The sequence below is a fragment of the Haemaphysalis longicornis genome, unplaced genomic scaffold (genome assembly GCF_048455015.1).
Source record: "Haemaphysalis longicornis isolate Haplotype H1 unplaced genomic scaffold, Haemaphysalis longicornis Haplotype H1 scaffold_4, whole genome shotgun sequence".
In the NCBI taxonomy this organism is placed as follows: Eukaryota; Metazoa; Arthropoda; class Arachnida; order Ixodida; family Ixodidae; genus Haemaphysalis; species Haemaphysalis longicornis.
In genome coordinates this window covers 118842028-118854614 of record NW_027526361.1, presented here as the reverse complement: position 1 = coordinate 118854614, position 12587 = coordinate 118842028, and the positions used below count along the sequence as shown (strand labels likewise).

Genomic DNA, 12587 nt, shown 5'->3' with positions numbered 1-12587 from the left:
CTGCAAGAATGAACGAAAGATGGGACAGGCCCTGTCAAATTTACACCTTCTGTGCTTGCCTATATATAAAAACACGTTGGAATAGACGCACTTCAATCAAGCAGATAAAATTCCTTAACTCTCAATGTTTTTATCCAGCAAAGAGTTTGGAAGCACTTAGGACTGCGCCACACTCAAACATGTCAGCATGTTGTAGGCCTGCTCCAGCTTTGGCCTAGTTTCTGATCATCCATGCAATGTAGCATTTTATGTCGCTGATACATATCAGCACTTTAAAACGAGTCTCCTTAATTTACACAAATTAAACTTGGTTTTGCCCAGCTAACCAGAAAAAAGGAGGAGGGTGCTTGTTTTTGCAGTCGCATGCGTTCCATTTTGACTATTCCTGAATGTAGATGGTCGTTTTGTTGTACACAGGCCACACACAAGCACTTCATCATCTACGCTCGTGCGGCTCAAGATGTGGTTGTGAAGTATTGCTGAGAAGGAGCGAGAATGGGACAGTTTCAGTGTACATTCTGTAAACAAACACCATGGCACTGCTCGTTTCGCAGGAGATTTGAAACGTAATTTGCAAATTCACGTAAGTAGACTGATCTTTAGTTGGTATAATTTCTCGTTAGGACACATCTTAGTTCATTTCTGTTCATAATCTACAACTTTCGCTGGTTTTTGAGAGTGTAGCTTCAATTTTGGTCACGCTTTGTTGCTAGGCGATGTGACGTCATGTTCCGGTAGGAGAGGTGCTTTCGTGTGATGGCATCAGATGCGAGCACAACTCGCAACCGTGTCTGCCGAGCACCGTGCAAGCGCCAATGAAGGAAAACAAACTTCACTGTGCAGTCGCACACCTTGCTGAAATCATGCATTCCTTCTTTCATCTCCACCTTAATGTTATTGTCGGTAAGCCTGCCGCAAGCTTCCCTCTTGCACCTTGCTGCCACCGTTGTAGTTTCTGGTTGCTGGTGATGACATCTTTCCATGAATACTTGGCGAGCACAGCTGATGAGCACAGCTAATGAGCATGGCAGTTGCGGACCACTAGAGCCCACAGAATATCATTCTATGAACCTAGTAGTGATCGCGCATCAAAAAAGAAATGCCGACAATGTATTCCATAAGGCTACGGTTCCTTTATTAAAACAAGTGCAAATGTAAATAGGAACGTGTGCACAAGATAATACGATAATGCATCAGATCTCTTCACAAATGCAAAAAAAGGTAGCCTTACACACTTTAAAAGCACGGTACACGTTGCTTTTAGTTTTCAAGAAGTTTCCATTTTCAAGGGCCATCGTTCTGTGCCATACAGTACTATTCTTCTATGATCACGTCGCTTTTAAACTTTGAACAAATCATACGCCGGAATCTCATACGTACGCACATCTGCCAAGATGATGCCACACGCATGTGCTTCTAAAAATATAAAATGAATAGAATGATGTGCTCTAGGTGACAGACCCAGAAGAATTTTGCATTGTTATAAAGTTTATCACTACGTATTAGACACTAACACACATAAGTACGTCGTACACTTGCTCCCACTCAACTCGTCGCAATAGGCATAACCTGCTATATAAAAAAAAATGCTGCATAAAAAGAAAAATGTCAGCGTGTAAAGGCTCTTCATTTCAATAACATTTTGCAGTGTCCTAGGCTGGCCACCTTGCAAAAGGTAGTTTTCTATAAACGTTCTGCAAAGCTTTCGTCGACAAATCAGCGCAAGGAAGGGAGTTCCACAACATTAATTGGCCACACAAAACAAAAAGAAAGTTGGCCATTCCCTACACAATACAGTGCAACCCACAACGGCACGTTATCACAAGACAAACTTGCACCCTCCCAGAGCACAGGTATTTGTGTAAACTTCCTAGCATACGACGGTGACATGAATTGCATGCATTATTTTTATTATACAGCTTTGACATGGTTGAACACTGACATAAGTTATAAGCTATGCAGATCATTCAATATGAAGGATTTACTGTAAAATAAAATTCCAATGCCCGTAAAGAGGTATTTTTTATATTAAAAATAAAAGTCATCTGGTTGGGCAGTGTACTCAAAACAATATGGGCAACATTTACGCAGAGTATTTATCGTAAATTTAGGCACAAGACGTAATACTGATGAAAGCAATTCACAAGCATACTTCGTTGAAACAGGTTTCTGCTAATTTGATATCGCTGCCTATTAGCACCCAAGTGTCAGCCACTGCAGTTCAAAACTTCTGTGAATGGAAACTCAGTGGCACTCAAGACTAAAGGACTGAAACCGAAGCTTGGGCAAGTTGGTACGTCATTAAACAAAAGAAAAACCGCAAAAAACCAGAGAACTAGCAAGAAAACAGAGAGGCTGCACGTATGTTGTTTAGCTCCAATTTCTTGCAGTGTTTTTTGTTTAAAACGTCGAGCCTTCTTCTGGCAGAAGGCAATGCACCAAGGACAGGGAATGTGCTCGAGTGAAAGAAACAATGAAACAATACGAAACAAATAACTTAGGGCGTTGTCGCAGAAACGAACACGCAAATGAAAGGGGAAGAAGTAACGACGACGGCGCAGTGTAAACATTCCCTAATCTTCCCAGTATCACGAAGGTGGAACGACGATTTCGGTGCCATTGGCGATGCTTTCCGAAAAGAATTTATGGGCCTTGAAACTCTGGCAGTCCGCACTGTTGAGGCGCTCGTCGGCGTTCCGTATATCGGCTTGAATCGCTGCCACAAGCTCCTCTGTGCCGGTTAAGAAAGGATATATGCAAGTGTCAGTGGCGAGAAGGAATAAGTGGGAAGCATAAAATACGGCAACCATTCTTCAGTTTCTGATCTAGGGATTATTAGATCAGATATTTCCGCCTTCCATTAGTTTTCCCCATCTAGGGAATCCTGATGGGCTAATGTCTCGGCCCTAAATTTTTTAAACGTGCAAACTCTATGGATGTGCCGTACGAATTTGAACTAATGTGGCAGTGGCATTCTCGGTAATATTTACTCTACAAATTTAGGCCACTCCTTCCCTTCATTTTCACAGGAAGGTTTATGACCACGCTTCCGCATTTCTTTCCATGCACAAAGCCTAGTAGCTCCCTGCTGAGCTCAAGTTTCCTGCATTCCTTGCAAGTGCCTTGAGGTTATTCTTGCTATCGTTTATTATTTATTAACAACTCACAGCCATGGGGCATAAATTGGTGTTTGCAGCTAAGATGCTGGAGGACATAGGAGTGCTAAAAGCAGACATTGCCAAATGTACAGTCCAGGAACATGATGGTATGTTCTTGTAGAGATTTTGAAACACCATACTAGAAATGAGTCAGCACCAGAATTTAGCAACACAAGATGCCGCACTTCTGTCAACACTAGAAATCACTGCAGTTCTTTCAGTTGATAACACGCAGCCATTTCTTACAGATTAAAACTACAGACTGAGACATGGTGCACAATTTATGCTCGCAATAAGCTTGCAGGCAGGTTGTACACTTAACAAAATTAGGGCAGTTAAGCGTCGGGCTCTAGGCATAGTCACGGGAAAATGCAATGATATCGTCCGTCAATGGAAGACTAAAATCCGTAAGAATTCCCTGAGCTAATGATTCTTGACAGCATTCAGAGTTCTTACAGTCAGGAGCTCCTGAAATATTTCAAACCAACAGCAAGGCATCATGCTGCAGCCTTTAAACCTTTTTCCACACTTTTTATTTACCTTCTTTATCACCTGGAACTGCTACATTTAATACTGCCTGTGAAGACTGCAATATTCAAAAGAAACGAAGATTTGCAAGGATCACTAATGAATTCATTACGCCAAAGCTGTCAGACACCCTTGGATGGGCGATAGCAGAAGACACAATGAAAGCAGCATATCTTACTCTACGTAGCAGAATAAAGCTAACATCCCTGATCATATGACCACATTACACGCATAAATGGCAAAAATACGGAGGAAAGAACAAACAAATGCGGATGGCCGCCGGTATTGTGCGTGCCACACAGACCTAAAGAGCCGAAGTTCTTTTCATTTCTCAGATAACCCAGAACCACCACTTTCAGCATGGACCCATAAAAATCCTGGTCAAACTTGTGCATGATATGCGTTTCCTGCAATGAAGAGATGAAAACAGAATGAGCAAGAACACAAATTCAAGCTGCTTAGCTGCAAGATTCTGCAAAAACACACTTTACGTTTAGAAACACCATAGACTCCGCAAACGTTCTTCTTCTACTTTGATTTCATTTATTTGCTTTTCAGAAGTTCAGATGTGGTGATGCATGGTGCCTTTGAAAAGGCTTTGAACAAAAAGACAGAAAAAAGGATATTGCCCTAACACACCTTGCCTCACAATGACAGTCCGGACGAAAGGCGAAATTGCCTCACTTCAGATCAAGGACTTACAACTCCCAGTATATAGTGAAAGACACTAGATACGTCCATTTCTTTTGTCTAAATTTTTGTCACGCTCATAGCTAAAGTGATGCGCTAATTCTTTTCCATAAAGTCCCATCTTTCCCAGGATGCCAGCCTAGAACAGGAGGTGTAAACAGCCTCTGGCATGCTACCCGACTCAGGAGACCCGCAGCTACACTACAGTAGCTAAGAGAAGGTTATAATAGCGTAAGATCTTCACTCTGCATCCAACACCTAAGGAAGATGCAGATAATATGCTTCCTGCATAACTTCCCTCCCAACCTTTATTCTTAAAGCGGCCATGCAGACAAAATACAAGTTTGATTTATTCAAAAGAATTCATGTTCTATAGTGCCCCCAGCACTTGTCCGTAAGCAAATGATGCTTTATTCACTGCGTAATTAATCAATTTAGGTTAAAATTTTGATTCCCGCAATGACATCGTAAGAATGGGTCTTCAAGCTAAATTTTGTTTTAGGCAGAGACCTGTATACCGTTCGTCAACCCAGATGGCGTTACCATACCACAGCGGGCCATTTTCTGCCTTTGGTTTGTTTTTGACCGTATATGTACCTGGCTTGTTATTGTTAAGGTAGAAAATCATCGTTTCGCTCGACAAATATGGCCCTGTAAGACGCCGTCGCTTACGCCGATCAGCCAGTGTCATCTGAGACAACCCCAAAGAGCCGCAGTTCTGTGCAGCTAGAACAAGCATAGTGCACCCAGTACCAACAGCAGTATGCATCAGTACTTCTATGTTTACATGTGCTTTCGTAACTTCCAATGTTTATCCCACCATTCTTACTGCTCTAAAAAGAATATGCCCTAAATTTAAACGCAAATAGTTCAATCGGCAAGCTTATAAGCTCGGCTTTATTTGCGTTTGCTGGCCTCGGCCAATCACAGAGCTGGCACATATGACATCGTAGGTTCTGTTGCGGGAAATGAGATAGTGGGTCACATGGTCATTCCCTTTTTTTCCTAATTATACAGCTTATTTGAGTGAATTTTTCGTTAAGAATGGTGTCGCTATGATTTTAACAAGGCAATCTTTCGAATTAACCAAACTTGTGTTTTGTCTGCATGGCTCCATTAAAACTACCGCACTTCGAAAGGTTAGAGGCAACTTGTTAGAGGCAATTAGAGGCAAATAACGTGCGCAGTGATGTTTCCACCATAAAGCGCCCATTGCATGACTCGCAGTGCAGGCAGCACAGCCGGCAGGCCTTCAAAAGGAGTTCCCTCCGGACACTTACCATGGACTTCTTTTCGTTTTTGTAGTACGGGTTCCAGCCCACGCTCATGACCATTTTGTTCACGGACCCGTCGTCGACGGACGCCCATCCGTAGTACACCCCACACTCCAGTTCAGCCGGGATTTTTGAGACCAAATCCTCCGAGAAGTTGGCTGCATTGGGAAGTAAAGAAGGACAACGCAGCTTAAAAAAAAATCTCTTTCCATTCAGGATATGTCAGTGAGGAACGAGAAGAATAACGAAACCGAGAATCCAGCAAACCGAGAATCCAGTGAGTACATCAGTTCCGAACAATTACATTAAAATCTGAAACCTATTTGAAACATTTTAGATATATTAGGGATAGGAAAAGCTGCTCCACTGTCTTTTTCATTGAGTTGTGTACCCGTGGGCAGAACCGAACTGTTCTGTTTCCTGTCAAAGGTTCTTTTTGAGACTCGTGTTAGGGGTGAAGCCCCTTAGGGGCTGGGGCTTTTGGTGTCTCCCGTCATCGTAATCGCCGTCGCATGCAGTCAAGGTACTAAAACACCGCGACACTCTTTCATGCCTTGGGCTGGAGCGCTTCGTAACACGTACTAAAAAACACCGCGACACTCATTTACGCCTCGCGCTAGAGAGCTTTGTGCTTCAAAGACAAGCGACTTTTACAGCAAAGCTGCATACCTCCAGCCCCCAACAATTTCATCTCCGTTGCAGAAACAACAAGGCGACAAGGCCAAGGCACTTATACACTCCCCAGGTTTCACGTTAGTGGAAATGGTTCCCTACTGTGTTCCATTGCGAACTCTTTTGAGCACATGCTGACCGTTTTGAATTCTAGAGAACTGTTCCAAGCCCCCAGCATGCTGCAAGAGGGCCCACTCGTTGAAACAATAACCCCTCGTATCTATGACTGTCACCATAACAAGTGTCAGATATGACAAAAAACTTTTTAAAGCAGGGGCTCACACATCGCGCTGGTGCCGAATTTCGGCACCACATTAATAAACGTTTGCCACCTGAATTTTGTTCTATTACTGTAGCAGCAAACACTTTTCTCTATTTATTGCGAAATTAACTCGAAGGGGCCAGCATACTGTGCTGTAGAAACAGTCCTTCACCAATTTCGAAGGGGTTAGGTTTACGCTTTCCCACGCAAAAATTTGCACACATATGAAAGAGGTTGTCCACCTATTCCTGTCAACTTGTTCGCACTACTAGAAAAAGTCATTGATAGAAGTATGATATGCAGAACACTCAGAGCTTGGGCCTGAGCCCTATGGATTAGGGACATAAAGACGAGTGAAGGATAATGAAGCAGGACTGCCGTCAAACACCATTGTCAAAGGACAGCATAGACATCAAAGGATGGCAACAAGATATGTGAAGAAGCTGACAGCCCAATGGGGAGATGATGCAGAAACATTCACAAGGAAGGTATAGAAGAGTGACAGAAACAGCAGGAGCTTGTCAGAAGAAGCTTTTGTCCTGGAATGGATGAACAGAGGAGAAGGAGGATAATGATGACGCCACACTACTTTTCTTCACGACTATCTTCAAGAGTTCTGTCATCATTGCAAACCACAACAAGGCTGGAACATGCTAACTTGTGCACGTGCACCACGAGCACAATGACCATTGTCTGGAAAACTGCAAACCAACAACCGTGCAATTAAAACAAGCAGCAGCAACAAGCGCAAACAAAAATTTTATTTTTAGTGCGGCCTGATTCATGCTCTTGGCGCTCACTTTTTCACGGGACAATGGGAACGAGGTAGACTTTTTTTTTTTCTTGCTGTCTCGACATCTACTCTGCTTGAACAAACCAGTGTTCCACAGAGTCGGACCATCATTGTGGTGCCTCTGGCAAGATACGGCCCACTACGACTTGAAGAGGGTATGGACGCAGTGAGCCCGTCCTGTTCATCCCTCATTTCTAAAACCCATGTTCCTTAAACAACTCAGCCCCTTGACACAAAAGAATTTGACGTGTAACGACGACGAGTGTGTCAGGCATCAAGCAACATGCCACCTATCCAGCCCTGTCAATTAACTGGAGAGCGCAACACTTGTTAATCCATCAGAAGATGCCAAGAAACAAATGACAATGACTGTGGTGACCGTGATGGCAGTGACAATGATGGCAAGAATGGTGTAATGTGCACCCATATGCACAAGTTTTTGCTTTGGAGTCAAGCACACATTGTATACTATGATTAGCAGACATTGTATACTATGATTAAAAAAAATGTGCAACAGTTGCTTGGCTACTTCCTCATGGCACTGCTCACCTAGTAAGAATGAATAGTTTTGCCAGGGAAAGTACGCAGCATGCATTATGACCGCACTGGTATTATGCTTGTGCCTCTATGGAGAATTAGTTCTTTTGTATTACACCCACTGATTTTTCAAATACTAAATGCGAGGCTTTTTGTAACACTCTTATAGATGGCAAATAGTCAAACAAGCTGATGGGCACAATCGTATTAGGCAAATGGAAAATTTGGTGAGGGCATATTTACCTTAGAACACATATTTATGTTCGAATCTGTATTTGCATTAGAAGAAGTATTTACATTTTTTTTTTTCGAAATGAGTCAAAGTCACCTGAACAGAATTTCAGAAACAAGCGAAAAGTTGTGACCGCGCCTAAATGCAACGCTGTCAAAGCTTTGACATGTGACATGTCACACCTATGCTTTACATGTCAGCTAGGGTGAAGTTAGTTCTGAAAGCATTGCATTTAGGTCCGTTAACAAATTATTTGCTTGCTTCTAAAATTCTGTCCCGGTGGATTTGACTCATTTCGAAGAAAAATAGCTCCCCACTTATCGATCAAGCCAGGATAATCAATGCGAGGAAAAAGTGTCTCACACTCTTTCCCTATCAAATAAGATAGCCACGCATTAGTACCCAATGCTGGCAAGAACAAGCGGATGGTCCACTTAGTCACAGGATAAGATAGGAGTTCCCGCCTATGCACCAGTGACAAAACATAAACAAACCATTAATAGAACATGCATTGCAGCAACATGAAGTTACACCATGAAAGATAAAAGTGCAACAAGAGGCCTAATCAATGTCTGACTGTACACACTTCGACTGTACACATTTCGTCTGACTGTATACGCCACGTTGGTTGTGTCCTTTGTTATTTGAGGAGATAAACTGCGTCATTTAATAAGTACGACCATTTAAATTAAAATGGAGCGAGTAATATTTTGGGTGAGGATGTGGTAATAGCAAACAGTGCAATTAAAACATCCGTCAGACACATACGCAGGAAATAAACCTTTATTAGCTTGCAGCCAGCAGTAGAGATGCGCGGCAGCCACGTCCCATCTACGTCACTGAAAAGCTCAAGCGTTAGTGAACTATGGATGAAACATGACACAACCACACCACGTCATTTGGACCTCATTACTCAACAGCAGCTGTTTTCCAGGTGGTAGTGAATGCTGCTGACGAGCTAGCGGAAATGTTGGGGCCATAAAATGGCACATGGAAAGGGGACAGCTGCACTGACGACATCAATAATCTGCATGCCACTAACGAAGGCAGGTTGTCATGCTAACAAAGCAGCGTTTAAAAATCAAGCATTGGCGATGGAGGAGCATACACACCTGCCATGCCTACACACACACACACACAAAAAAAGGAAGGGAGAGACAAGCTGGAGAAATAGAACATGTTCTAGGACTTTCATCTACAACCTTCCATTCAGAGCCTCGAGGCAATAGCATTATAAAAGGTGTGCCACTACATCCTGCGCTATGAATTAGGCAATGTGCCATGAACATGTTCTTGTATTCCCCAATGATGAAAAAAAAAAAGTTTGTGCCCTAAAACCCCATCAGTGCATACTCAAGCTATAGGTTATCAATAAAAAGTCATCATGTCGAACCACCAAGCCAGCATCCCCAATTGTAGTACTATAGTTGAAAAGCATACTGCCCTTTTTTGTGCATAGAATTTTTTCCTCCTTGCACTATGCTTAGCTGGCTTCTTGGCAAAACCACATTAAATGCTTCCTTTCCTTAAGTACATGCAGCATCTTTCTTTAGTCCATGCAGGTCTTGTTATTTATACATACATGTAACACACATCATTCATGTGTATATTAGGCTATTACAAGCTAGGTTTGTTCAAAAACGAAGCCCAAGTTTTTGTTCGGCAAGAGGCCGCACTTACAATGCCCGTACACTACGTGTCAAGTTTAAAGGGGACACGTCAGCACACGTCTCAGGTTGTCTTCCCTAGTCTTCCTACAGTTTTCAACTCGTATTCCTAACCTTCGACACTGCTGCTTACAATTTTCTCTAGCGCTCTTTTTTTTTTTGGTGATCGTTGCAGATTTAATAAACCACTTTCTTGATTTTGTCTTAGTGAACGATTACCTGGCTCTAAGCGAGCAATATACTATTGGCATGCTCCTTGCAAGATCAGCGCACATCTGCAAGACTTGTTGCAAAAAGCATTCCTTCGAAATGATTGCCACATTTCTGAAAATTTTTGAAGGCATTTTGGTGGGTGTTGCTGAAAACGTGGGACCCTGATGAGACCATTAAGTTTGGACAAATGAGGTGACAAAATTTAATGAATTGAGTGTGAACTGAATCCTGTTTTTTCGACCCATTTTGATATCGGACCCGTGACATGTACACTAAGGCAGAGCCAGAAGCAAATGGCCTGTTAATAATAGTTCATGGGCCAACATGCTCACTTGAAGTGTGTTAAGGCCTGCTCACACTTGCGACGAAGCAACGCAATTTCTGTCACGGCGACAAAAATTGGTCCAGACCAAATGACAAAAACGATCGCCGTGCGACAAAGCAACAGAATTCCCGTCACTTTCGCTCGCTTTCATCGCAAGTGGGAACGAGCCTTTAATGCAAAAAGTAGAATAATTGTAGCTAAGAACAAGTATGCTGCTTGGAACCTAGCCAGAGCACGGCAATTTCTGAGGCTTTAAAGGAATACAGTTTCAAATTTTGGGACTGAAACAGTTCTACGAATTCTCCAGCCCCTGCAATTGACTAATGTTAAGCAATTTAAACTTATGTAGTTTGTATTCTGTGTAATACCTGAAGTCATTACCAAGTGTCAATTACAGCCAAAAAGGAAGTAGTTGCCTGTGCTTACGTGTACTATAATGTGCGAACCAGTTCTCTCATCATTGCAAACATAAAAGTGTATTTACGATTTTTTTTTTTCCGGACCTACATTACTTTCTTGTAAGCTCATTGCCACGGAAGTGACAGTTTGGCGCATTCACCGTACGCGATCGACTTTTACAAGCTCTAAACACGGCACGGTTTTATTAACGGAATGACTTCCCTCAAAATTGTATTCGATCCGCAGCGATCAACATGGGCTAGAAATAAATTCGCGACGGGGCGCCGTAGGACAACGCAAGTTTCCACAAGAATTCCCGGCGGGTCACTCAGAGGCGAATCGCGGGATGCGTAGGTGATGAATTCGGAATTTTTTTTTTTTTTTCTGTAACGACAGTAGCCCGCAACTGCGTTACGTGTCAACAGAAACTCGCCGTCAGTCACGTCATACAAAGACGATATAATAGGTCACGGCAGCCCCCATCCAAGCGGCGAGCGACAGAGGATCTATCGTGGCGTTCTCCCGTATCCACTTCCGCCAGCATACGGCCGAGAATATGAATTACTTTCCTCTTTGAAAGCACAAAACGCAAGCGCACAACATTGCAGCAACGCCACGCAAGCTTATGAATAAGGTCGCCAGAAACTTCGATCATTTATTTCGATTTTGCGTCACCCTTTTCCTTTCTATCTTTTTTTCCTGATCTAGCCGTGCACGGGTGAAGCTACCACGCCAGCCGAACTTCTCGTAAACCCTCACAAATCGATATCGATCGCCATCAAAAGGCAAACAAGCGCAAGAATTCTTACCGTAAAGTTTTGCAGTGGGAACATTACAACGAAGAACTAAAAAAGTGTGGGCCCTTGAATGAATGGTTTCATGTGCGCGTCTCCGTAGCCGCACAAACCGCGTGCCGAGCGATGATATCAGGTTGCCGGCGTAGCCAGCGCATCCTGAAGCTCCGCTTTCATAAGCAGCCATCTCAGACGAGAACATGTGCGATGGGCGCTCGCCTTGACATCGATGAGAAAGCGGGTGAATAAATAGACTTTCGTGACACTCACCTGTCGGTATCCCCAGTTGCTTGCTGCCTCGGCCGTAACCTTTGACTACGGTGCCGCGAAGGAACAGCGGCAGGCATTTAGCACAGTTTGAAGACAGTTTGGACGGAAACACCGGCATTTCAAGCGAAATGGGGACAGATTAAGGAATTTTTTTAGAACCGAATTGCAGGCGGCGTTCTCGCGGAAACAGTACCCACGACGAGTGTCGTGCAGACGCGCTCGTGTACGACTTTTGTTCTCGCCCTGCGCATCAAGCCAGTGCTTAAGCCAACCAAAGCCAATCGCAGCCTCCAGAACCGAAACTGTTACCTTGAATTAGAAAGTCCAGATGTCAAGTAACTCTGTAGAAAGCAATACTTGGCCATTATCACACAATTGTATATAGCATGTAATCTTTTTATTTGGACACATAATTTCATAATCATTGTGCTTCTGCTGGCCCGAACTCAAAACTTTATTTAGCCACGAGTCACGACAGGGATTAAACGGCCGTGTCAATCTATTAAGTTTCTCTCAGTGAAGGCTTCTCATAGTTTAGTTTTCATTGTCTCTCTTCAGAGCGCAAAAGCCATTTAGCGCGTCGGCGGCATCGGGATTTTCCGAAACACATATCAAGTATGGGCAGCACAAGGAAACCCCCATTCGGCACTGAAAAATTAAAAAGAAATTATGATAATAGTAAGCAAAGTGACACGTTAGTGCTTTTACCCAACGTTTATAAAGCACCTATAAACGTTGCTTTTACCGGGTCTCCTTCCAGACGACAGGGCTTC

At 43.2% G+C, this 12587-nt stretch overlaps 1 protein-coding gene across 1 annotated transcript; it reads right to left on the bottom strand.

Annotated features, from left to right (window-relative positions):
- Window positions 1-1113: 1113 nt before the first annotated feature.
- On the bottom strand, window positions 1114-12066 carry Rfk (Riboflavin kinase). The gene is made up of 4 exons (XM_077707622.1): window positions 11815-12066; window positions 5657-5808; window positions 3991-4093; window positions 1114-2731 (listed from the first exon to the last, which is right to left on the bottom strand). Exons 1-4 carry the CDS (start codon window positions 11930-11932, stop codon window positions 2589-2591), a joined length of 516 nt encoding a protein of 171 aa, XP_077563748.1. The 5' UTR covers window positions 11933-12066; the 3' UTR covers window positions 1114-2588.
- Between the last annotated feature and the right edge of the window lie 521 nt (window positions 12067-12587).